The 27,122-nt window shown below is 38.9% G+C and overlaps 1 protein-coding gene across 2 annotated transcripts in view; it reads left to right on the forward strand.

The window, feature by feature from the left end:
* The window catches only part of DGKI (diacylglycerol kinase iota), a 382,485-nt gene that overhangs the window by 188,001 nt on the left and 167,362 nt on the right, over positions 1–27,122 (forward strand). For both annotated transcript variants that reach the window (XM_033099050.1, XM_033099049.1), the window contains exons 11-15: positions 9,674–9,756; positions 11,688–11,748; positions 20,125–20,238; positions 21,592–21,729; positions 25,330–25,408. In XM_033099050.1, coding sequence (XP_032954941.1) covers positions 9,674–9,756; positions 11,688–11,748; positions 20,125–20,238; positions 21,592–21,729; positions 25,330–25,408 — 475 coding nt within the window. The remainder of the gene's footprint in view (positions 1–9,673; positions 9,757–11,687; positions 11,749–20,124; positions 20,239–21,591; positions 21,730–25,329; positions 25,409–27,122) is intronic.

Here is a 27,122-nt window from a genome sequence, read left to right on the forward strand (position 1 = left end):
ATGTATTCATTATAGTAAAATGTCTTTTATGGGAACTTGTATTTAAAGAAAATATTATTACAAGTTACTTCAAAATTCTTGGTAACTTGCTGTGTTACAAATCTCTCTTCACATTGTAGAGAACAGTGTTTTAAGCAGAGAAGTAATCTATTGTCAACATTCTGCTTTTTGGAGTTGCTGAGCGATCCCCATGTTGTGATGGTGGTGTCCTAAGCCTGTCCCTGGAGGAGGACCTGCAGAGGTTCTTCTCAGGAGGGAGGTTCAGTTTGTCCGGAGCCATCCCCTCTCCCTAGGACTGGTCTCCCTATAGCCTGACGAGGGTTGAGTTGCAGTCGAGGCCACAGAACAGAGCAAAGCTAATGTAACTGACCCCGTGATTTTGGCCACCTGACCACCACATGCTAATTAATGTCAAATGTATTTTATTATGACAGCCTTTATATAAAATGCACTTATGAAATCATTACAAGCATTTTTTTCTAGGGCCTCCTGAAGCTTGTAGGTGATCCCTGCCTTTGAGGAGCGGACCATCCAGTAAAGATATAGCCTGTTCCTGTTCCACCCTCTGTCTAAATTATTAATCACAAGGACTTCAGAAATGATCTAATGGTGCTTTCTATTTCACTAAATACAAAACAGCTCAGGGAAGCGTAAGTGAATCTTCTAAGGACACCTTGTTTGTTAATGACACAAAAGGGGCAAAGGGGAAAAATAATTCAAACAACATTAACTACATGTGAGTTCTAAATTGAGCGGATCAGACCGCCAGTGCTATGGAATTTGAGAGGCAAGTGTGACTTGGGAGTGATAAGGAAACTGTCATGGAAGTAGCTGAAATAGAAGATGGACAGCACTGTTATGCAAAGGAGAGAAAGCTGGAGTAACGCCCTTTTCCTGTGCTCGACTGTGGCAAATTTCTGTTTTTCCTTGAAGGCTCAGTAGCACCTTTCTGAACCCTTTCTCAAACTTAATTGTCCTGTGCTCCCGTAGCTCTTGGCACTGTGTGAATTGCAACATAAGCGCTCTGCGCATGTCTGTACTGCTAAGATACAGGCTCCATAACACCAGGGACAGCACCTTGGAACCTACGGTTTCTAGTTCATGGCATGTAGTAGTGAACAAATAATTGTTTAATGAACAATATTAATAGGAGGATGAATGTCGTGATGAAAATGATTCATTTTTGAGGACAGTATGGTGAATCCCGTGTTTCCCTGAAAATAAGACCTAGCCGGACAATCAGCTTTGATGCATGTTTTGGAGCAAAAATTAATATAAGACCCCGTCTTATAGTAAAATAAGACGGGGTCTTATATTAATTTTTGCTCCAAAAGATACATTAGAGCTGACTGTCCAGTTAGGTTTTATTTTTGGGGAAACATGGTAAAGCATGCACATGAAGTTACTAGAAATGTGGTTAAGTAAAGATGAGAACAAGCCTGGACCAGTGTCTTAAAACTTGGCTAAAGATTTTGGATTTGTACCATGGAAACTAGCTTTTCACTATTTAAAGTTTTTTTCTTTTTAAAAAATATTTTATATTTTGAGCAAAGGAGTAGTATGATGGAAGCACCTTTAAGGAAGATTAATTTGACATTTTGGGAATATATATAAGTCAGGAGGCTAGTCACGTGAACTTCAGCATAAATGGATAGGTGAGTAGATCCATGGATAGATGGATTGATGAGTGGATAGATGGGTGCGTGAATGGAAGAATGGATGGATAGGTGTTCAGTGGGTGGGTGGACAGATGGACTAATGGATGGACCTGTGGATAGATGGGTAGATGGACAGATGACTTGATGGAATATACAAAGGGAAGTAAAGCATCAAGATTTTACAGCAGATTATCTGGACAGCGGCTTTGTTATTCATGGGTGTTCAGGAAAGGGAAGAATTATTTTGGGAAAGAGGTTGAGATGTGTTTGAGGAATTTGAGGTCACAGTAAGATATTCAAAAACAAAAAAAAATGCCCAGTTATCAGAGACAAAAGACTTAATGACTTTCTGTCATTTTATGTATTTTGGCTCGTGCGTGTGTTACCCTAATGATGTTACTTCCAGAATATCTAAGATTCTCAGAATATGGCTAATCAAATAAAAGTGAATATTACATCACTTTAAATTTCTATATACTTCCTCTATAAAATAGAGTTCTTTACTAAGCCTAGTGAATAGGAAGAACATTGTTTCTAAGCACAACATGAAATGTTGAGAAAGCTGTAAAGAAACCCAAACACCTAGTATAATTAGAACCCTTCGAACTCACCGCTGGCTATATTTATGGTTCCATCTTTGGTCTTAGGAAGACACAGCTTGATCCCCTGATTCCACAGTAGTGAGTAAGGAAGAGTCATGGTCAGAAATGCTCTCATTGTGTTAGGGTTAGTTAGCCTTTTCCAGAGCTGTGTCTGTTACATGCCTGTCACATTGCAGTTGAGGATGGATTCAGCCATAAAATTGGGAGTCAGAGAATGAATGAAGTTGTGGGGACAGAGCCCCAAAAAGCAGTTTCCAGGCTCTTGGCATCACATAGAAAGGTGCTGGCTCAGGTAGTAAATGGCCATCGATTGTGATCAAATGGCCATCAGCTGTGGCTAGTTGGCCGTCAGCTGTAACCAGTGAGCCATTAGCCATGAATATAATTGCCATGGCTAGGCTAGCAGAAAAAGAAAAGAAGGGGGGAGCTAGCAAGAAGATGGTGGCTGAGCCAGCAAGCGGCACAGTGATGGTTGAGAATTGTGTTGCTCCTGGTTCCTGTGTCTCCAACCCAGCCGCCAGTGAGAGTATAATGGTATGACTCCCCTACCTATGGCTCCGTGGGTGTTCCTTTTTGGCCTCACCATGTCCTGCGTTCTTATGTGGGGAGTGGGAGCTAAGACCCTGCAGGCCGCCCTGCGTGACACTTGGCGTAGTCGGCAGGATACCCCACCTGACACCCCGCAGGCCGCCCCGCAGGATCCCCTGCACGACAGAAGTTTTCCCCACTGGGCAAAACAGAATCACAGGAAGGGAGTTTCTCATTTCAGTTCCCTTGAATCCATACTTTTGCTCCACCCCTTCCTTTTTCTCTTTAACCCAGGGGTGTCCAAACTTTTTTCAATGTTTTACCCAAGGGCCATATGCGGTAAAATACACAAACAGCCGGGCCACTCCCTCGAGGTGAAGTACGTATTGCCTCACCTGGTTTATTTAAGTAAACTAAATATATTTTTGGAATTTGCTGCGGTCCAATTAACAATGGATTGCGGCAGCAGTTGGCCCGCAGGCCACAGTTTGGACACCCCTGCTTTAACCCAGAGGAGCCAGAGCTGAGGTAAAGTAACAAAGGAGAACAGAGGCTGGCAGTGAAAACAAGGCAACTGAACTCCTGGAAGGGGAAATTGGGAGGATATGATGTGTCCCTTCTTCTCTCAAGTTTCTCCTGGAGTTTTCTGTGCTCAAACCTTACGTAGCGTGATGTTCTCTTTTGAGAAGGGAGACCATTCACCTTTACCTACTTTATGGACAAGTTGAAATTAATAGCAGGACTGATACATCATCTACTTGATGGTCTCCATCATAAGAACCTTTGAAATTCGCATCATAATTCATATTTGGAAATTTTCAGTGTCGAGAACATTCAGGAAACTGCAATCCAAAATTAGTGTTCAGTTCCAGGTAGATTCTATTTGAACATGTGACTCTTACTCCCTACCCATAGACCAGTGGTTGTCAAATTTTTGTGTAAATAAAGCACACTGAGACAATTATTAAAATTGCCCTATCGCAGAAAATTGAATGCAGTGGGTGTGGGGAGAGGCCCAGGAATGTCAAGGTTTAGTGAGCATCTCAGGTGCTTTGGATGTAGGTGGTTTGTGCAACACACTTAGAGAAATGTCATCAGTCATTGTAGGGTCTCTGAGAATATGTAGGGCTTGTGTATGGAACACAGCCGGTGAGAACTTGAGAGGGAAATTTATTTGGGGAGGGGGTGAAGGGGAACAGCATCTTAGCTTGGCCTTTCAGCTTCACGGCTGCTCGTCTCTTAGCTTAGAGGACTGGTTCTCAACCCTGGCTGCACATCAGAATAACCTGGGCAGCTTTTACAAATTAATGATGTCTTCCCCACCTCATACTAATTAAACAGAACCGTGAGTGGTATAAGTGCCCCAGTTTACTTTTTTTGTCTAACCAGTGTTGAGAACCACTGACTTTCTTCTCAAGCTTTAAAGTGCATATGAATTGCTTGGGGATCAAGTTAAAATGCAGATTTTGACTCAGTGATCAGGGGGTGGCCCTGAAATTTAGCTTTCTAATAAGCTCCCACCTGGTGCTGTTGCCACTGCTCAGAGACCACACTCTGCAATCAACAGAAATACACTTTGTTGTTAAATCCGGATTCTTGCTTTTTAATTGATTTATTCTGCTCATCTGCTTTTAGATATAAAGAACTCCACTCTCTTCTGTTCTCGAAGTTTAGGCTTTAAATTAAAAACAAGAAAAACAAGAAACAAACTTGCTTAGGCTTCTGTTCTTTAAATAACTAGACTGTATCGCCATCTGCTGGCAAATAAAATACCTATCATTTTTTTTTTCTGCCTACAGTATTTTATGTGTGCACAGAAAATTTCCAGCACTTTGCAGGAATATATTGAGATGAACACATGTAGGAACTGCTTATGTGTCTTTCTTTAAATCCCTTCTTTAAAACAGCTACTTCGTAATAACTCTCTCTGTTTTTCTAACATTTAAGGTGGAAACAATACTGGGTGTTTTGCAAAGCTTTAGAGGTTGGCGGTATCACTGTTATCGTTGGGACCTGAATTATTTCAGGGAACAAACTTTGGAATTAGGGGCCATAATATCAACTTTGAGTGTTTCCTCCTGTGGAAAAGAGGTAGTACAGGAAAATAAAGTTTACTCCCACAGAATCCCCTCCTCTCAAAATGGATTATTTTTCTTGGATGCCTTTGACTCGTTAACATCTTTCTACCTGAGTCTTGTAGACCCTTCTGATCTATCCCAATGTTCCCTTTCACACTCTCTCCCTCTCCCTCTCTCCAGTGACGTCGATTATAAATTCAGGGGTAAGCAGGTGTTCTGACCACTGGAGTGATTCCAGCTGGTCTGTCACGAGAGTCGAGGGGTCCAGACCATGTGAAATCCCAGGATCAAGGTGTGGCATGAGCTGGACCGCTGGATCGGAGCCCCCAGGGACCTTATCAGTAGATAATAGGTGGAAAGGGTGTTCAGTCTGTGGGCAGGCTCATCCTGACCAAGTTCACTCCACCATCAGTAGACAGGCTTCTCCAGACCAGGGCCACTCGTCCTACATCAGGGACAAGTCAACCAAAGTGGGGACACGGAGGAGACAAAAAGTGTAAATAACTTCAAATATGTGAGTCCCTAAAGTGTTTCTAAATACTGGGACAAACAACTTCAAGGAAGATATTTGAAGAGAGATAAATCAGCCTGGAGATAAATCAAGAGTCATTATGTTTAGATCAAATTTTAATCTCCTAAAGCTTAGAATAGGCTGGGAAGAGGGCAGAAGGGTAGTCAGTCAATGACGGCACACATTAAAATTTAATCTCAGCATCTCCTAGTTGAGCCAGCCCCAACAGATGGATTAAAAACAACCAAACAGTGACTCTGTGGGAAGTCCCTTTTTCCAAGTCACAATATTGGTGGGGGCGGCTGTCTTAGGCTGCTCAGGCTGCTATAACATAATACCATCGACTGGGTGGCTGATAAACAACAGAAATTTATTTCTCACAGTTCTGGAGGCTGAGAAGTCCAAGATCAAGGCACCAGCCAATTCGGTGTCTGGTGAGAACCCACTTCCTGGTTCATAGACGGCCATCTTCTCACTCCGCACTCACATGGCAGTGGGGATTGCTCTCTGGGGTCTCTTTCATAAGGGCACTGATCCATCCTCATGACCTCAGCACCTCCCAAAGGCCCCGCCTCCTAACCCCATCATGTGGAGGGTAAAGATATCATCATATGTTTTATTTTGAACAACAGAAACGTTCAGTCTCAAACAGTGGCTAAGATGCAAACCAAGCCATCTAACCCCTTTGAGTAGTCTAGGATCCGGATGTCTTGCTTCTTAATCTGTAGCTAGACTAATGTATCAAAAGGTAAGTCTGACTCCCCCCATTAGAACATTTCAGTGACTCATTTCCTGTAAAATGAAGCCCAAGCTCCTTAGTGTATATGACCTTACCTACTGCCTGTGCAGAGTCGTCTCCCACCCCTGACGCATGGTTCAAAGAGTGAACAGAACGCCACTTTTCTATGGCATGTCTTGCTGTTTCACACGTCTGATGCCTAAAACTTCTTACTATACTCACCTTTCAAGTCCAAGTATCATATGTAGGAAGGCTTCATCTAATCCCCAAAGTTGGGCTTAGAGTATCTCCTCTGGCTACTCGTACTCATCAATAGGCATCTCTGCCGTACCATTTTCTATCTTCAATGAGCTAATTTATTGCGTTGTTCTACTTCCGAGCTCCTGCGTGTACACATGGGCACAGAGTAGGAGCCTAATACATGTTTATTAGGTAAATCAGGTATTCCTTTGGGGTGGTTTGGAGCCAGTTTGGAATAATCATTTCATAATCTCTTCCTCCCACCACCTTTATTTTCCTCAGGCCTTTCTGATTGTCTGGGTTCTTTCCGTGATCTAGATAACAACTCTGTGATAATACCTGTGGTAATACTTCCATGACAAGTCTTGCTGAGTAACGTATCTGAATGTTTCAGCCTACACGAGAGTTACAGTGCTTTTCTTTCTTTCTTTTTTATTACAATTTATTGGGAGTTACAGTGCTTTGATGAAGGTCAATATGCTGAGTGGACCCATCCTTAACTGATTCTCTGTACCCCCAAATCATTATATTTTATTTTACAAATAATGCACAGAACTTCCTCTTGAGAGCAAGATCTTCTCTGTCTTCCTCATCTCTGTTCCCTCAGGTAAAGCTGTTTCTAGCACATGGTGGGTTTTATCTCCCTCTAGAACAATTTACCTATTTTCTGGGAAGTTGTTTTCTCCTCTTCCACGCCGTCCCCCAACACCTGGAGCTAGAAAAAACAGTTTTATCACCCTAGAGGAATACCCAATCTCACAATATCTTAAAAGGTTCTGTGGTCAATGAGGTCTTACATCTACAACCATACGTGTGAGAACCCTCTCCAGAGTGTATTGGAATTGACATGTAAGCTATTTTTTTTCATTTAGAGAAAACTAGGCTCATGCACAAAAGTTGCAGCTTTTGCATTTGGCATCTAGCACGTGATAACCATGAGAGTGTTGGAGACTTGTTAGTGAATGATAGTTGTGCAAATGACTGAATATATTTAATACTGTTGGTGAGAAAGCAATAAATTACTCTTTTTCCTGATCAATTAGTATTTGTCAAACCATTCAGTTCTATTGGATAAAGTAGCTCTGTTAAAAACCTAAAGCAGCTTATTCTAGCGGTAACCGCATTGTTAATAGAACTGATTTAAATATGTGTTAGACTTTTTGGCTCCACCCACCAGGACGGATTTAAAACAATGCAGTACTTTCATTCACTTATCACTGTTGCTAATGAATGTATTTTAGAAAGATTCATTTTGAAAGAAGTAATTATGCCATGCCTGAACGTAATGTACAGCTATGTAAGTCATCCTTGCCCAACACTAGAGGGCATTCTTCCAACAATCTGCAGTGTAAATGGCGCCTCCCAGAGGTGTGCTGTGCAAAACTTGCCCGCCTTAAAACCTCTTTCCCAAAAGGAAATCTGGAGATAATTAGATGTTCCAACTGACACAAATTGAAAATGAGCAAAAACAAAATGGTGCGGTCATTCAAACCTTCTAGAGAAATTTTCAATTAAGAAAATAACCTCTAAATGCTGTGCATTTTTATTTTTTGAAAGGTGTTGATTACCTAGCATTGTATGCATCACAGGAGAAGCTGAAATTGAGATGTGTACTCAACCATAGCCAGAGGTGGAAAGGAGTAATTAACATCAACAATTCGTATCGCTCTAATTGAAATCTGAAAACTTAATTTTCTAGCGAGTCAGTTGAAAATGTTTTATAAGTTGGTTTGTCATTCCAATGACTTTTAAACATAAAAGATAACTTGAGATAATCCCCAACTGACTTGATACCAAGACCCAGTATGGGAAAAAAGAGAATGATTCTCTAAATCTATGTCTGAATTTTATAGGAAGCAAAATATGTCATTTGGTGAAACTGAAGGATTAGTAGGAATACTTAAGGATAGAATGTTATCCCTAAATTTATAGCAGGCACACAGTGAAGCAGAACTTTTAAATTACAGGTTTGAGTGAAATGCAGAACAAAAGACCTGCATTGGCCTCTGTACGAACTGGCATAACATTGTGATAATTATATACTACACTGTAGCCCTCACACCCTCAAGTATAATTTAATGAATCGATCAACAAGGAGTGAAAAAGAAAGGGAATAACATTTATAAAGGCCTATTTTGTACCATATACTATGCTAGCTACGTAACTCCTATTGATTCATTTAATTCTCATAATCACTGAAAAGTACACATACTTTATATGCTGAAGTTTTGCAAGATTATAAATGCTCACAGTCACCCAGTTAGAACACCGGAGTTATAACATGGTCCATACTATTTTTAACTCAAATATCATGCTATTTCTACTACTAGGATGACTTTCAAATGCAGCATAGTAGGTATACAAACTTAGGAATGTTTTAAGAAAGAACAATCATGATATCTAATGAAGGAATATAATTACAAGCAACGAACTCTGCCCAACTGGTCAGATGTTACTTGCTGTGGTTGACAGTGACGTAAAATGAGGCACCCTACCCATTTTTAAAGCTCTTTGGGTGCTGCTTAATAAAAAGATCCTTTTTTCATTTCTTCTTTGCTCAATTTACTTTAAGAAATGACCTTCAGAACTGTCTTGTGTATGCCACGATGATCATCTCTATAAATGTCACAGTTACTTAAAGCACTCTCAAAATGTTCACGTAAGCGAGAACTGTTTGGCTTGGACAAACAGATACAGACATGGAAATTGAAACATGTCAAAGTAAGAGTTGATGCCACTGACGGGTGAAGTTACATATATGTATATTGTAAATAATAGGGAGCCTGTGATACTTTTGCTTCAGTTAAAAATTTATTTCAATAGTCATGCTTAGCTAACACTGCCCATATTTCATATGATGCAAAGACAATAGTGGTGTGCACAATAAAGTAAAAATTAATGGTAAATTTCATAGGCTGACTAATAAATTCCCTACATGGATTTTCATACACTAAGTAACGATGGTAAAATGCATTGACACTATTCATTTAGTGCCTATTGCATGCCACGCACTGTGATGTTATTGCATTTAATTCTTGCAGTGGGTCTGTGAACTAGGCATTCTTGCCTCCACATTAAAGAGAAGGGAGCTGAGCGTAATGAAATTAAGGAACTGGCCCAGGGTTACATATGGATTATACAGAACTTTAACTTGGGCATTCAATCTATATATATCAACGGCCAAAGACCATGATTTTAATTACTTCTCTGTGCTGTTTAGATATTATTTTAGATAACAGGATTTCTTTTTAAATATGCAGCTAATACCGGTATTTGGAGATTTTTTTTTCTCACTGTCATTTTCCCCCCTCTTACAGGGAACCAAAGTCCTGCAGATGTTCATGTGGTACCTGAATCCACGGCAAGTCTTTGATCTTTCTCAGGAAGGGCCAAAAGATGCGTAAGTCTGGAAATACCCTCCATGGTCCATACTATTTTAGGCAAGTGAGAGCACTTCCTGCTTTGACATCAAGCTTTGTTGTTTGATTACCTTCTGAAAAGTTTTCTGACCGTCTCTTATGTACTTTCTCATCTGTACTGTTCTCCCTTGAAAACGTCATCTGATGTTTCCCTTCCTCGTCTTCAAGGGAATTGGGTTAATTCCCTTCAAAACACCTTTTCTCTGTTGTGAACTCAATGGGTATTTCTTGTGTGTCCGCTGCTCTTGTACTTGCAACTATAGATGATGAGCAAATCTGTGAATTGAGAAAGGGTCCATCATTTTTCTATTTATACAATTTTGGAGATGTAGATTAGTGGGAATGTGTGTCTTTGTGGAGAGAGGCCATATTTGTTTATGAATATGTTCATATATTTAAATTAGAGGTTGTGTGTGTTGTGTGTGTGTGTGCACCTGTGTCCATTTGACAGAGAGATTGACTAATTGATCATACCTGTGGATTTTATATCAGCATGGGGGAGACATTTCAATTCCTGCTCATTCTCTTTTCTGAGCTTCTCAGAATTTTCATGCTCTCTTTTTGTTAGAAATGTTGATAATAAAGTCCAGATGTAGGTGACATGTATCTTATTTCTTCCTTTTGGTGGAGGGAGGGGGACATAGTAGGGAAGAGTGGGACATTGTTGCTGCTTTCTTATTCCCTTTTTAAAACCCGTCTATTAAGATGGTGTGGGTGTCATCCAATAAACATTAGAACTTAAGGGATACCAATTATTTTTAAATAAGTAACAATAGCAGAGGCAAAGAACTATCAGCTCAAATAATTTCTAGAGAAATAATATTCCTGTATGTCATGAATAAATTATATATATTTAAGCATTCAGGAAAACATTAAATATCAATTTCTGCTGACATTCTCTTAATCTATGATCTTTACCACTAGAGTTTGCTGTTTTTTTCCCTGCATTTTTTTGTATGCAGAATTTTTTTCTGCATTTGGACGTACTAGACAAATCTGCTACCCTGGCTTTTGTCCTTTTAGTTGCTTCCTTAAGATTTTATCACAATTAGTTAGACTTTAGGTAGACACTTCACAGATCACTGTAAAGAACATAGCAGGACAAGAAATATTTTCAGAAAAAAATATTATTTGATTTAAATAGGTGATGTTTTCTAGAACAGAGTCATTAACAGCTTCACTTAGGCAAATGTTTTAGCAGGAATGGTTATCACTGCATTTTCCTAAGAGCCAATATGAAAAATAAAGTAATCTCATTTTTAGCAGGCAAATTCAAAATAAAGAAAAATCAGTAAATTTTCCTTCTTTTACTGACGTATATAAATGCGGGGTTTGACTGTTAGTGAGTTGAAAAGGAGATGGAATTAAGGGTGTGGTAGTAATGCTAGTGGATTTTCCTCCCCTATCTCTCTTGAAAAGTTTTCTTAGAATTAATAGTGGGAAGCTTAGGTTTGAAAAATAAATAGATCCAGGAAAAGCTAACAAAATATAAGGAGGAGACATGTAAGGACTATTGATTGGCAATTGATGATTTTCTTTGAGAACGGAGGGAGGAGAATGATAGGAAAAAACAAAGAAGAAATGAAGTCAAAACTAAGGAGGAAAATAATATGAGCTGACACGTTATGAATTAATGTGAATTAAGGGAAATAAAACTCTAGGACATCCTAAAATGCCATTCCAGTGTGGCTCTTTAAAATGATGTTTGCTGCCAACCTCTGATCCAATTGTTGGAGTCATTCTGCCCTGTGAGTACTTGGTGACTAGTTTTGATGATGCTATTATCCTCATGACTATACATTTTCGCCCCCAACCCCCCCCCCCGCCCCCCGCCATTTGTGCCATGTGTTTTCTCTCTGCTGTGGCCAGTGATGCGTTCTTTTGTTAACTTTTTCTTCTATTTCTTCTACAGGCTTGAGTTGTATAGGAAAGTACCAAATCTGCGAATTCTGGCCTGTGGTGGGGATGGAACGGTAGGTCCTTAAAATAGAATCAAGTTCGCTCCCTATTTCTTCCATCTTTCTTTTGTTTTTCTTATGACAGTTTTCTTGGTTCTTTCCCACCTCACACTCTTTCCAGTCCCTTAAAACACATGTCTCTCTCATGTGAATCGTAGCCCCTCAGGGTTAGAAGGGACTTTGTGATTATTGTAAATTAGGTTTGGTCCCTCAACTATACTGTATCCATCCTTTCCTGTTCTACAAGGTCAGGATGTGGTCAGATCATCAGAATGAAGACGATAGATGATGAAATTCTTTTAAAAATACAAACTGACCTATTTCAATTTGTTCTTAAGAATTGGTCACAGCTGTTAAGGAGAAGTACGTGTACACAACTGAATTATTGCCTTGTTTTTTTTCACTAGTGAAAATAAAACTTAGAATATTGACTAACATTGGTTTGCCTTAAAGATCATTGATTGGTCCCATTTGTAGTGATGTTGGAGAAAAGGTGGAATTGGGCTGAAGTTTAATGTCATGGGTATATTTTTCTCTGTTTATGCGTCTCATCTATTTCTCCACTTGCCCTCTACTTATGTTGATAAATTTAGCAAAGAATGGAGGATCATAACATTTATATATTTTTATTCTGTATTTGAAGTTTGCTTTCACAGAACCTAGACTTTTATTATGAGCTGTCTTTGGTTTTTCTCTAATTTCCCTAATTAGAATGTTTTATTCTCAAAAATAGCAACGGGATTTTCTAATTTTATCTCTCATAGCACATGAGCATTTAATGCAACATTAGATGCACAATATATGCCACTAAATGAAACTGGGGAAAAAAGAGCTGTGATTCCACTGATCCCTTAAGATACTCTTTGGAGAGAATAACGTTTTTTTAGTGGGAAAATAGTGTTTAGCGTTCTTTAAGTTTCACAGTACACATTACTATCTTATAAAATTTGTTGTAAACTCTTACATCAAAGAAGCCAAACCTATTTCACTTCATTTAACCCAGCGTTTTCCAAAATGATTGGACCATAGGATTTTTTTCTCCCACGATACCCATGAAATGTCAATCAATTGTAATGTTCTTGGGAGATATATTTAAAGATATGATAGTATGGAATTTTCACACCTTTCTCTAGGAAGAAGTACATCCAAACAAATATATATCTAAAATTAATATATTTAATTGATTTATTATGTATTAATTTAATTAATGCAGACGCCTACCGTCTTCTTTCTTCCTAGCTCAACCGTCCCCCAGATGAGTTATATTTGATAAGAGGGTAAAACTCATTCGTGACCCTTTACTACAGTTATCTTCCTTATTTCAGAACCTACTTGCCTTCCTATGTGCTTCAGCATCCCGCTCACATCTTTTTCAATGACAGCAGCAGACAAGTTGAGGCCATCCCTTGTGTCCTGAATCCATAGCTCTTCCTCTTTCTTAAGTGACCATGACCTCGAGTCCACATCAGCTACCTCTTCCATCTCCAGACCTTGGGCTTCCTCTGTGATTGCGTGCTCCACTTTCCAAAGTTCCCCATCACCCACTGAACTTCCCATCGCTCCTCTTTCTCCCCTCTCACTGCTTTCTTCGTCTTTTCCTTAGCAAATATGGGTAGGAAGTAGTGTTCTAAGTTATGTAGTATCGAGACATTCTCTGCAATTAGACAAGTATTTAAACACATGGGATGTCAAAGCATAAAGGACAAAGAGAGAAGATAGCCAAGTTCAGACACTTGTGAAACACCTATAATTATGGACTCTGAGCCAAAGTTCAAGAGGAAAATGAAAAGAGAGAAGTGAAAGGTAGTCTATTCTGTCAAGAAAACAAGCCGAAAAAAGAAGAAAAAAAAAAAGGAGTTTCAAGCAAAAAGAAGTGGTTATATCCTGAAGGAGAGACTGGAGAATTATCACTGAATTTGGAGACGAAGAGGTAACTGGTGGTTTTCAAGAAAACAGTTTCAATAGAATGTCTGGGACACAACCCAGAATGAGGAGTAAGTGAGACTTGGTACATCCCTAATGAATCCTAGTGACCAGATCCAATTACGGTGGTGAATATCTATAAATATACTCTTTGCCGATCCAATTACGGTGTTGAATATCTATAAATATACTCTTTGCCATTAATATTATCCTTCTTGACATGTAGGCTATCTGGTTCTCCTTCTTTTCTTATCCCATCTTTTCCAGCATTTCTTCTTTAAATATACCATAATTAATGGGTATCACAGAAGGCTTAAATATAACTTTCCTTTTATATTCTAGATACTTTTTTTTCCCTCTTAGGGACCTTATCTGTGTTCTAACTTCAGTTTTCACCTTGTTCCACGTAACTCACAAGTGCAGTGGATATTCACCCATGGGTCTCTTACCACAGGCATGTATAAAATAAAAGTAGTATAATCACCCTAGACATGGCACATGCATTTGAATTAATTTTTTTTTTGTCTGTGGTAACCTCTGTAAGTCCAATCACTCAGAATCAAAACTTTGCTGATCTTGTACCTTATGTAAAACTGGGTTTTGTTTTATGTTACTTTGTTAAAATAAGGTATTTTGTGAAAGATATACGGGGTTTCTGAAATATTTATCAAGGTATATGATTGATATTTTTAAATGTATCAGTTTAAAATAAAACTTTCCATTTTGATTGGGGGCAGAGTATATATTAAAAAGAGGCATCCTGATGGTATGAAGAAAAACTGCTGGCTGTAGGCAAGTGAATTCAATTCTTGAAAGCATCAGGTGTATACGTATTTGACATAAGGTATTTAGCCTTTAGTTAATACCTATCACTATAAAGGCTGTCAGAATTCTTTCAGTATAGTGACAAAGGTTCAAGAAGGAATCAGAAATGGGCTATTTTTGACTGATTAAGGTGAGGAATTATAGACCATTAACCATATTAAAGTGTACAAAGTTTTATGTAACATATAGACATCTTGCATTAATTTGGGAAAAAAGGTCTTAGGTTTCAATACTAGTTCAGTTTCATGTTATTAAAAAATAGAAGAAGGCAGAGTGATGTATCTCTCACTATTGCACCTGGAGGAGGAAGAGGCGGTTCTGCCATTATTTCTGGGACGGTTCACAACTTCCTTTACCTCTTTTGGGACATTCTGAATTTGCAAAGGGATACATTGGGGTCTCTAAGTTTCTTCACAGCTGTAGCATTATAATGGTATAGACCAGGGGTGTCCAAACTGCGGCCCGCGATCCATGTTTTATTGGCCCGCAGCAAATTCCAAAAATATATTTAGTTTACTTAAATAAACCAGGTGAGGCAATACGTACTTCACCTCGAGTGAGTGGCCCGGCTGTTTGTGTATTTTACCGCATATGACCGTTGGTGAAAAACGTTGAAAAAAGTTTGGACACCCCTGGTATAGACCATTGCTATTCAAGAGAACTATATTGCAAGCCACATTTTAAATTTTAAGGTTTCTAGAAGGCACTTTATCACAGAGAAGGGTCATAGTGTACATGTTAGAAAGGGACATCCAGTTGTTAAATGCTGTCTGGAGTATCTTTCAGAGTTCAGAAATGTTGCTCTTGTTTTCCTCGGAGTTCTCTGTATGGGTATGCTTTATTTTTCTGCCTGCATGTAACATAAGGACAGGCAGGACATGTGTCCTGTCCAAAGAAAATGTCAATTCACTGTCCCCTCCATCCCTGAGCCACCTTTAATGTTCATATATTGCACAATGAAAAAATTATTCAAAATGTACTTGGGAAACATTAATGACAGCTAAAGCTGAACATGAACGGGTGGTGGCAGCATTGGCCCACTGCTGCTTGCAGCCGCACAGCTGGGCTGCTCAGGGAGGGACAAAGCCTGGTATCTGGTATTCTGGAACTGTCAGCCCTGCTTTTCCTAACACAAAGGAAGGAAAGAATTCAGCAGACCAGAAAATGATTTCACCAATCAGGATAGTTTTCATCAGTTGTGGTGGAAAATATGCCAAGTGCTAGGTCTTGCAGTTAACTAAATTATTTATTCAGAGGGGTGCTGGATAAGCCGGTGGAGAAGTTTTGGGGAAAGGGAAAGGCCTTGTTCTTGAACCTGCTGCCTGGACCTCTGACAGGAACAGGTCCTGCTTCCTGGGCAGGGCCAGCGTCCAGTTAACTGCTTCGGGTGTTCCGATCTTTTGTACAGTTTTGGTCTGATAAGGACAGAGATACGGTTTAGTATGCGAGGTCTTTTATGTCTCTTGCCGTCGTAGGTGTCTTTGTTTCCATTCTCGTTTTTATAGTACCTTTCTGCTGTAGTGCAGCTTGGCTTTTTACTGTTTTTGATAGTCTGTGAAAGAAAAACTTCGTGATTTGAGGGCAATCAAAAGTGGGATTGACTTGTGAACCTGCGGTTCAACTTTTCTTTAAATGAAGAGACAAGAAGAGGGCATTTTGCTTCTAGGAAACTGGACTTTTATAGATGAAGCAAAGAAAGAAGAAGAAAAATATAGCTTCGTCATAGCAGCTAATGTTAATTTAGCATTTTCCATTTGTCTGGCACATGCTACACAATGTCTGCATGGTATTTAATTAATACAATAACCCTAAGAGGCAGCTACTGTTATTGTCCTTTTTTTTAAAAAAAAAAAAAAAAATGAGGAAACATAGATTTAAGTGACTTGCCTAAACTCATCCGGCCAGTATGTGATGGAGCAGGACGTCATCCAGCTGGGCTCACTCCAGTTCTCTGCCCTCCCTACACCCCTGCATTATTTATGTTGCCTTTAAAGGAAGCTGGTTATTGGGCAGTTATAATAGAGCTCTTGGACGAGAAAAACTATTCAGGAGCTGTGCAAAGGAAAGATACAAATCCACCTCAGCCAAACTATTAGCCTAACGTTGATTGTACATGACAGAAGATTTGTGCTGTGAAAGGCAGGAGGCAATTTGACAACTCCGGGGTTACGTAGTGATGAAATACTAAGGTTATTTACTTGCATTCAGAGGGAAATTAAATATTTGATTAATTGGCTATTGGAAAAAGGAGACAGAATATGTATTTGTGGGTTTTAAAGCAAGTCAGTTGATAAGAAAGGGGAAGATCATTTCATTCAAATCAACTACATGTTTTCCTTTTCTGCACAGGCCAAGTATAAGAGGACAGGAGATGGTGAGAAATTAAAGGGTCGTGAGGACTCATGCACGTGTGGAACCAGAGCACCATGTCACACAGATTCTTGGCAACCTTTTCTGTGAAAACAAATAGGAACAGAGCTTAAGAGGGTTTGAATGAGGCCAATTAGATCGATCAAAAGACTTTGGAAGGCACTCCAATAATTCATGGAAGTTACAAGACACTTATTTCAAAGTCATTTGAAAATTATTTGTATTTAATGGACTGTGAGTTAATCCCCTAACCTTCCCATCTATCTTAGTATTAGCATTCCTCCTGTGAGTTAGAATGTTTCTTTGCAGGCTCATTTCCAGAAGAAGTCGTTTAGTTGTGTTTGATCTTTCCCTTTCCCTGCATTACTTCATTATCCCTTTCTAGTGGTTCGAACGGTTTCCAGGACTCTGAGATTAGTTTTCTGTAGGTGGCTGAGGCTCCCATCCAGAGGAGATATCAGAGGTGTTTCAGGTCTGTCGGTGAGCTAGTAGGAAGTTGGGCCCACTGTTAGAGACAAGCTTCCTCCTTCCAGCCCTAACAGATCTCAACTTCTTGGGCTATAGCCTCCGGCTGTGGTTCTTCACACTCTCCCCCAGCCTCTTTATCTCCAGGTCAAGAGGGAGCCTGGTTCCTAACGCAGCCTCCTGCCAGCAGGGGGCGAACTCTTAATCCCCATACACAGACAGAAGCCAAACTCCTGGCTTCTGCTTGCAGCTTCGTGTTTTGTTTCTGGCCCATGAAGGAAAAAAAGAAATTTTTTTTGTTTTCTATTTTTGTGTTTAGAGTGAAATGGGATATTGAAAGTTTGAGATCATAGTGTAATCTTTACCAAGAAAAGAAAGACATATTTCAACTAAACATAAGAAAAAAGGTTTCTAATTTAAATCTGCCGAAAAGAAAATGGACTGACTTATAAGTACAAAACATAAAGGGGAGGCTGAATGATCATTTCTCAGAGAAGTTTTAAAGAGCCTGCCTTCCTTTCCCTTCTCTGAAAGGGGTGTTGAATTAGATTCCCAGTAATTTCCGTTGCATTTCTGGTTCTATTCAGGGCTGTTTGTATCTACAGTCAGCGATCCTTGATCACTGGGATTTCTGAGTTCTTACTTCCTTTTTAATGACGTTTGAACCCCTTTCTTGTAGTTTATTAGAGGTGTCTACTTTTACTGTATTTAGTTTGTGCTTTTAGCAGCACAGGAACAATATCTAGCACAGTCATCAGAACTATTTTAGCATCTGACTTTTTTTCCCCTTTTATTTCAATAGCAAGCTTTGTTAGCACTGCGTATAAAAGAAGAGCTAAGGAAGCACTGGGTGGGAGTCTAAAGAGTTGTCTAGGGGTAAATTGCCCAGTTTGGGGGTAATCAGGGACTTTTTGAGACTTGCACAGATCTGGATTTTTAGTTTACCACATTGGGTGAACGTTGTGCTATGCCTTTCTAGAAGGTTAACAGAATTTTAGACTTCTTGATGGACAGACAAGTTTTTCATCCTGGGAAATAATCGTTGTGGAGGACAAGGGTTTTAATGAGAGTCAAGAGACCTGACATGACTCCGACTCTGCCACTTCTAATTATTTAGTCTTGAGCCAATTGCATGACCTCTCTGCACCTCAGCTACTAAATCTGTAAATTCACTGAATTTGAATAAGCAATTTCTCAAGTTTCTCCAGTGCTTCAAAGGTTCCAAAAGTACACGCTACTGTCTCCAGGATGGTCAGGCCACATCCAGAACTGGGTGTAGTTCTTTATTCAAAGGCTCCCTGCACCAGAGGGCCTAAGGGGTCAGCCTTTGGTGTTTGGCATACCGGAATTTTGAATGCCAGCTCTGCCACATAAAGGAGGTGATATTAAGATCATTGAACCTTCTAAGTCTCCGTTTCCTTACCTACAAAATGAAGGTGAAAATTGTGTGTATCGGTTAGAGTTGTTTTGAAATTTAACAAGATAATTCATTAGAGAACTTTGCTCAGGGGCTAGCGCATAGAAAGCAAATCACTATGTCCACTCTTTTTGTTAATCGTAAACTTGAAAGCTGGCACCCACTTGATCTATCTTAGCTTAGCTCATTTATATTTTAATTTCAATAGCTTAATTTTGTGTTTTATATGTAGTTCTGTTCAGTACATGTACTTTGAAAGTATAATTTTCAAAAAAAATTTAGAAAACATGACCCTTATTCTATGTTTGAATGAATACATGACAACAATGTATTTAGCTCTTCAATAAAGGAACCAGCAGGATAACAAAGCTGGTTTAGTGGAGATGTAGAGGAAAAGGATCCTGTAGCTCATACCAAAATAATTTTTTTTTTTTAATTTGGGACAAAAATTGGCATATGTCCTCAGGGGAAATAAAAATATAATCTTTAAAGCAATCTTTTTTTCTTGACATTTGTATCTGTATAGTTAACCTATAGTTACAAAGTTCTTAGATAGGCCTGTGAGACTCTAGTACGATATTGTGAGGATATGCAAGTTTGTTTTTGCTCTTTTTAAGTTTTGGGTAATTTTTCTAAAGAGTTATAATAAGACTAAACCCAAAGTATTATTTATCTTAGAAAAAAGATTAAACAGGAATATGATTTTAGTATATAAATATTTATTTTCTGCCTAAACTTATGAAAAATACTATGTCCATCCCTAATTATGTTTTCATACTGTTTCATGAAGGGGGATAGAGGGATATTTAGGAAAACACTGCTAATTTCTAAGATGATGCTGTGGAGGGTAACCATTTAACTGGTGCTTACACGGGCCACGCACAAACCATATTAAGGGCCTTTTATATTTTTCTAGCTTACTCTCTAAACAGCCTTGTGTGGTAGGTATTATTATCTCTATTTTGAAAATCAGGTAAATGAGTCTCAAGTTAAATCATTTCATCAAGATTACAGAGCCAATAGCAGCCAAAATTCAAGTTCATTCTGATACTGAGTCCTATATTCCTTCCAGGGCCCTATGTTACACACCTCCCTATATTTTAAACTCTCCTAAATTTTAAAATAAATCTCTAATTAAACATACAGATGCACGAGTCTAGTTTTGCTTACATGATAGTGCACAATGGTCCTTTGCCCAATAAGAGACTGGCCATTTTGAAACTAACATAAGTAGCCTTTCTGCTCCCTGGCCACTGGACTAAAAGCATATGTGTTTTAAAGAAAGATAAAACTGTTTTGTTTTGTTCTTTAAAGCCTCCTCCTCTCAGGCTGTCTTCTTCGTCACTTACCTATCTTTCTTCTCTCTCTTCTGGCCCCCAATATGTCTGTAGGTGGGCTGGATCCTTTCTATTCTGGATGAACTGCAGCTGAGCCCTCAGCCTCCTGTTGGAGTCCTTCCTTTGGGGACTGGGAACGACCTGGCTCGAACTCTCAACTGGGGAGGGGTAAGAAGTTCTCTCAGGGACTGCCCATGCCATCCAGTGACACGGTCTATGGATGTTCTAATGGAAGGGAATATGCTACCGTTGTCCAAAGAATAAGTTAGAGTTGAGAATCAAGGTCCCCATGAACCATGATTTTAGTCAGTAACTTCTTTTGTTTAAACTTATATTCAGCTAGAGAAGAAGGGAACATTTGGAATAAAAACAAAATGGCGGTTAGTACGCAGGCCTAGAGCTTTTTGAGATATCCACTAAAAGACAATGGGTGTCCTCAAGTCTTCATGTAAAACAATCACACAGGCTTGAATTGATCCCAACCCTCAGCCCTGGCCAGAATAGCAAATCTGGTTCAGATTTACAATCTTTACTTTGAGAAAGTTGTGGCTTTTTTTGAGCAGTTGGTTTTTCTGGTCAGTGTCGTAATGACTTTGGCTGTACAGGTAACTGACTGTCCTTTTCACTGTGGAGCTGATTTCAGGCAAGCTTAGTAGACACAGTTTATCTGTCACCAACCAGCCATTTCATTATTATTCTTTTTGTAGTACTAAGATCGTAAGAAGGCACAATACGCTAACTTATAGCTCCACAAGCTTTTTAGCATATGACACCATTGCCTGGGCTGGGCTCCATGAAAATTATCTTCAGATATTAGCAGATATTAGTTTGGCCTTGGGTGGATGAATTAACCTCCCACGGCTCTTTTTTCTTAAGTAAACATAGTATAAATAATAAATACATTTACATGAAGCAGCTCATATATTATCAATGGTAAGTCCTCTCCTCCAAATCAATGACTTGACTATCCTTAATAATCACGCCATCAGTCATGTATGTTCAAGGAGTAAGTAGCTCCCTCATGGGGCTGTTCTTCAGTCAGACTTGCCTTAGGTGATGGAAGGAATGGCGTCCCACTACAAGGTTAGGGAGAGGTGAGTGAAACGGAATGTTAATAGAAGAAATTGTCTATCAGACGCCACCCTGATTCTGTTCCCCCTTTCCTACACACATCTGTTCTGTGGATCTCCCAAATTCCTCCTGGGGGGTCCTGTTTTCGCTCTGATAACAGCAGTCATCCAGCATCGCCACCAATACCTAGCAACTAATGGTTCTCGATGTCAGAAAAAAAAATTATTCCTTAGTTCAAACCAGCTAAAGTTAGTATTTCTGTGCATTTTTAAGATAGCCTGTGACTGTTGTCTTAAAATCTACCTACCTCGAGGGAAACAGCTTACTCTCCCAGCCTTGCTAATTGCAAAATAGATAGAGTGCTATGGAGAGTTCTTCCTTGCATGAAATACCTTTGGCTGTTCTGTTCATGACTCCAGACGGTAATGGGTTTGTTTTTTGATTCCTTAGGGATACACTGATGAACCTGTTTCTAAGATCCTTTGCCAAGTAGAAGATGGGACAATTGTACAGCTAGATCGCTGGAACCTCCACGTGGAAAGAAATCCAGACTTGCCTCCAGAAGAGCTTGAAGATGGTGTATGTAAGGTTAGAGAGTTCTTTCTTCAGCAGAAAGGAACCCTGGAGTATCTGCCTGAGCCACAGGAACTGCATTCCTGGCTGGAAAGTCAAGTGCTGATTCCTTCCTATGAGATAACAGGAGAGTGTTTGAGTTTATGGCTGTGAGGCCTATGAGTGTAACACTCCCCAACGATTCTGTACCATAGTCATCTAAAGACCTACTTTCTTCCAGAACTCGGGCAGGTGTTTCCTGTCTTCAGCTTCCACACCAGGAAGACATGTATCCATTTTCTAACCTTTTACGTTTATTGCAAACTCTTAACCTATGAGAAGATGAAAAATATGTATGTCCTGAATCATTAGGCACGTGGTCTTTCCATAGAAAGATAACCTCCTGAGATTTCTAGTCTGATATCAAATGTCCCTTATGTTGAGGAAGCATTAAGTAAGCTAGTTTCATCTCTTGATTGGGACTCAAAGATGCCTAAACAAATGTTTGGGCTTAGTGTTTTTCCTTCAGTGATTGAGCTTTTTCCTTTCAACCCAAGACAAACCAAGGGACGCAGGTGTAAATATGCTAGTATAGAGCTTCAGTAGAACATTTGGTTCTAAGTTCTGGCCTCAATTTCAGATGAATTTGGTAGGTTGCCAATTAGTCACTTCCTCTGTATCACTTTCCACTTTTCTTCCATGATGGTGTTTTCAAACTTGTATGCATAAGAATCTCCAGGTGTGCTTGTGGAAAATGTAGATTATAAGGCCCAGTCCCAAGAGATTTTGATTAAAAATGCAGGGTTAAAGTCCAGGCATCTGTACTTTAAACAGCATTCCTGCTATATTAGATTATGCTATTGATTGATGCCAAGATTCCATGGGTGTTTTAGCCTTAAAATAGGTGGAACCAGCTATCATTTTAGACCAAACCAACACCCATTTATTCGTTAAAGCATGTTTTGTCTTCACGGTTTCTTTTTTTTCTCCCACCTAAACCATGATTCGGAAATTATAAGTTTTGTAGTAGATACCATGATTGCTCAGTTGATTTTGAGTTCATAATGTCACAATGCTGTTTAAGCAGTACATATCATCTTGGGATATGATACGTCTTTCTAATGTATTGGACTTAACAGAAATTGGATAGAAAACAGCCAAAGTAAATAGAAATGTACTATCTGGAAATCTTAAGGTCCTTTCCCCACTAAACTTAGAATGGTTAGGCCCTCAATAGAAATCTATATTTAAATTGCTTCCCAACAACTTAAGAAATGGAAAGACTTCTTGGTGCAGCCAGGGAAAATTAATCCACACAGTTAAAGTGCTTTGAAAATGGATTTTTGGAGAGATGGGTAGGAAATTGGGGGTATTTTTCCTGGAAAATGTGAATAAGAAGTTAATAGCGGACTAAATTGGGATATTATTTATGGGATGGTGGCCAGATGTCCTCCTCAGTTATCAGTGGATGCTAAGACATGGGTTAAAATTGTAGCCACTATAACATAAATGGTAGAGATGAGCATATCTGTGCTCTTGGCAGGATTACCAAGCCTTGCTGCCATGACTAAGGACTGATATTTTGTTTAAGTGCAGGAACTGGACATTCTCAGATATGAAGCCAGGAAAGCGAGACATGATTTTGGCATTGTTCGATGGATTTAGTTTCTCTCCCTGTTCTCCAATTACTTGTAACCATTTCTGAGGGATGATTTAACCCCTGAATCATTAGAAGCCCTGACGCAGAGCCTTCCAGGGGGCTTCATTCTTTATTCCCATTAGAAACCAAGGCAATCCATTTTCTTTCTTTCTGTATTAATAGCTCTCTTTGTCTCACTCCCTCTCATTTCATTTTTCTCTTAATGGACAAGGTTCTCACTGTCATCAAACAGAAGATCTTACTGATCGAGGGGCATATGAAGCACTGTAATAAACTTACTTTTGGAATCTTAAGGGTTAAATATTTATTTTTAAAAAATTTAATTAAATTTATTGGTTAATAAAATTATATAGGTTGCAAGTGTACAATTCCATAATACACCATCTCTATATTGCATTGTGTGTTCAACCACCCAGAGTCAGTTCTCCTTCTTTCACCATATATTTGACCCCTTTTAGAAGAAGCTAAACATTTATTTCTAATAGAAGAGAAGTACATTTCTATCTGGAGGATAAAGCTGATTATTATCTGGAAACATTATCCAAGCTAAGATAAAATTACCTCTCTATTTACTTTAATGTTTATCTTCCACTCTGAGTTGCAAAAGGAAAAGTGGAAGAATCACCATTTCCCTGCTGGCATTTTCCATGTGCTTTTCTAATTGTTCTACCATTGAACTGAAGCCTTAAAATCACATTAATTTTGCAGTTTTAACATGGGACTTTACGTTGCATAGTTTTCCCTTTTTCTCAGCTTGCAGCAGTAACAGCCAGAGCCCCAGAAGATTCTGGGAAGGAAAGCTAAGGCTATGTGTGCATTTGTATGTCTGTGTTTGTGTATTGCAGAGTCATATTACAAATACAAGTTTAGAAGAGGATAAACGGGGGTCAAATATATGGTGACGGAAGGAGACTAGACTTTGGGTGGTGAGCACAGAATGCAATATACAGAAGTCATATTCTAAAGTTGTACGCCCAAAATTCATATAATGTTATTAACCAGCATTATTCCAATAAATGTAATATAAAAAGGTACAAGGTTTGATAGACTAAATAGGAATCTGAATAATACTGGTAAATACAAACACACACACACACACACACACACACAGGGCGCCAAAAAATGTATACACATTTAAGAAAGGAAATACTATTAAAATTGTAATACTCAATATATACCAATAACAAAAGATGAATACAACTCACGCTTGACATCTGCAATTACAAGAGGTACTCAAAGAGGTACCATCAGCGTCCAGACACTTCTGATTACAGAGAACTACTGCTTGAGCAACGTTGACCAATATGTCCACTTGTATATGTTTTTTTGGTACCCCTGAGAGATATCGATCGACAGATGGATATGTCTATATATCTATATCTTTATATCTATATCTATATATTTCTTTTTTCCTCTCGATTGAGAATAGCTGACTGTTCTCCACTGCCTTATTAATTATATGACTTTTGTCAAAAAATATTTTTTTAAAAATATAGGTGAAGGGTAAACAAATTAAATGTTATTCATTCTAATTTCCAGTATTAACATGCTGAACATAAATTCTTGAAAAAAAGTGTTTCCACTGATTAAGTAGGTTAGACATGATCCTTACAATTGAATTTGCTTCCTAAGTTTGAATAGAGAATTATTCTTTGTTAACTATTACAAGTGTGCATCCTTCAGTCTGATAAGATTCTCCTATTACAATATCCAGGAGAATGGTTCTCATTTAATAATTTGTATTTATGTCCCTTGCTTTCTATACTACAGTTCTTAGGAGTATTATTTGATTTGAGCTTTCACTAATGAATTAATTCAGACCTACGTTCCTTCCACACATACACCCTCTGCTTTGAGATGTGACTGATCTCTCTCCTAAGGATGGCCCCAGAGACAGGTGTCTGGCTTTCGGCTTTATTTTTCCCTTTCTGCCTAATTACACACAACTTTACCTCTACCTCTGTTCATTGTTGCAGCTTCCTCTGAATGTTTTCAATAATTACTTCAGCCTTGGATTTGATGCCCACGTCACACTGGAGTTCCATGAATCCAGAGGTGAGGACAGCGTCCCATTTCCATCTCCCAGGGAGGAAGTTTCCATCAGGTGTTTTGCATGTTCCCTTTTGTTTGCGTATCACTTAGGTGTGGACGGCGTGCTTCCATGTTGTTTCATTGTGACCTCAGTGGTGGCCCTGGGAGCTAGACAAGATAGGAACTTATTACAAACGGGACCCTGAGACTCGTTGTTTAGGGTCTCAAAGACGGGAAAGGAAAGGACCCGGGACTGCTAATCCCGTGTTTCCCTGAAAATAAGACCTAGCTGGACAATCAGCTCTGATGTGTCTTTTGGAACAAAAATTAATATGAGACCAGGTATTATATTATTATATTATATTGTATTATGTTATATTATTATATTACATTACATTATACCCGGTCTTATGTTATAGTAAAATAAGACCAGGTCTTATATTAATTTTTGCTTCAAAAGACTCATTAGAGCTGATTGTCTGGCTATGTCTTATTTTTGGGGAAACACAATCTTTAAATTTGACTAGAAACTTTGAAGTTAGTGAACTGCTAAGAAGTAATAAAGATTCCTCCTTAGCAGTTAAGAAGTAATTACTTAAAGAAGTAATAAAGTCATCTGGATACTTACAGCTTCTCAAGCCACCACTTATTATACTCCAGCACTTCATAAGCAGAGCCATTGAAATCTGGTAGCAAAACACAAAAATCCTCCCTGTGTGCGTAAAGAAACAATAGGCATCTTAGAACAGTGGGGGCAGGGGTGGCTATAGGTAGTTTTGGTTGAAAGACAAGGGTATGATGGTGATTGGATTAGGTGTGGAATGTGCTGGAAATCCCCGCTGGACAAGTTAGAGATGAATGGGACTGAATGGCAATTTTAAGTACTAACACAGATGGAGTCAAGATTGGGAGAGCAAAACAATTTTCAAAGAGAAATAAGATGAAATAAGGACGTGGTTAAATAGTTCATCAAAAGTTTCTTGTCATTCGGAAATGAAGAAGTTTAGGCTGTTGGGTTATGCTTTGAAGGCTTTCTCTCTCTCTGTCTCTCTCTCTCTCTCAAACTCTCTTCTTATTACTATAACTATACTATACTTCTCTGTCTATGCCTGTATCTGTAACTATATCTGTATGCAGTCCCTTGTGAATATGTTAATATATAATCAAAATAATGCTAGGCTGTAAATTAGTAAGTAATATGTGAGATAAAAGTCATAAACGAGGGATTATTTTACTTCTTTTCCTCCAGGTTCTGTAAGAGAATAAGTGGTTTTAACTCATAGAACTTGAAAAACAGAATACTAAGAGCTAGAATTGAAATGTTCAGATTCCAGTAATAATGTAGAAACAATTCTGATAACACTCTTATGCACTAAAGGTCAGGAGAGGAACTATAGGATTGCAGCTGTTAGAATACACCCTATAAGTGAAGTCCAAACCTGTAATTTCCTTACTGAATTCAACAATTTGGGTAGACTTTTCTTTCTTGGTTTCATGAGGCTTTGAGGGTCAAATGCTGTGCCAGATAAAAGCAGTACTAACTGCAGAGAGAGCCATAGTTTGGCCTTTCTCTCTGATTAGCCAGAAAATCACAGATGGAAAGGTTGGTTGATAACAGAACCACAAATATCAAATACCCAGAGCAGAATCATCGTCACCCTCCCCTCTGCCGACGATAGACGGTTTTTGGATATTAGCTATTCAGAAGGTCTTACAGCGGGGCCCACATTTATAACCT

Source organism: Rhinolophus ferrumequinum, chromosome 26 (assembly GCF_004115265.2).
Source record: "Rhinolophus ferrumequinum isolate MPI-CBG mRhiFer1 chromosome 26, mRhiFer1_v1.p, whole genome shotgun sequence".
In the NCBI taxonomy this organism is placed as follows: domain Eukaryota; kingdom Metazoa; phylum Chordata; class Mammalia; order Chiroptera; family Rhinolophidae; genus Rhinolophus; species Rhinolophus ferrumequinum.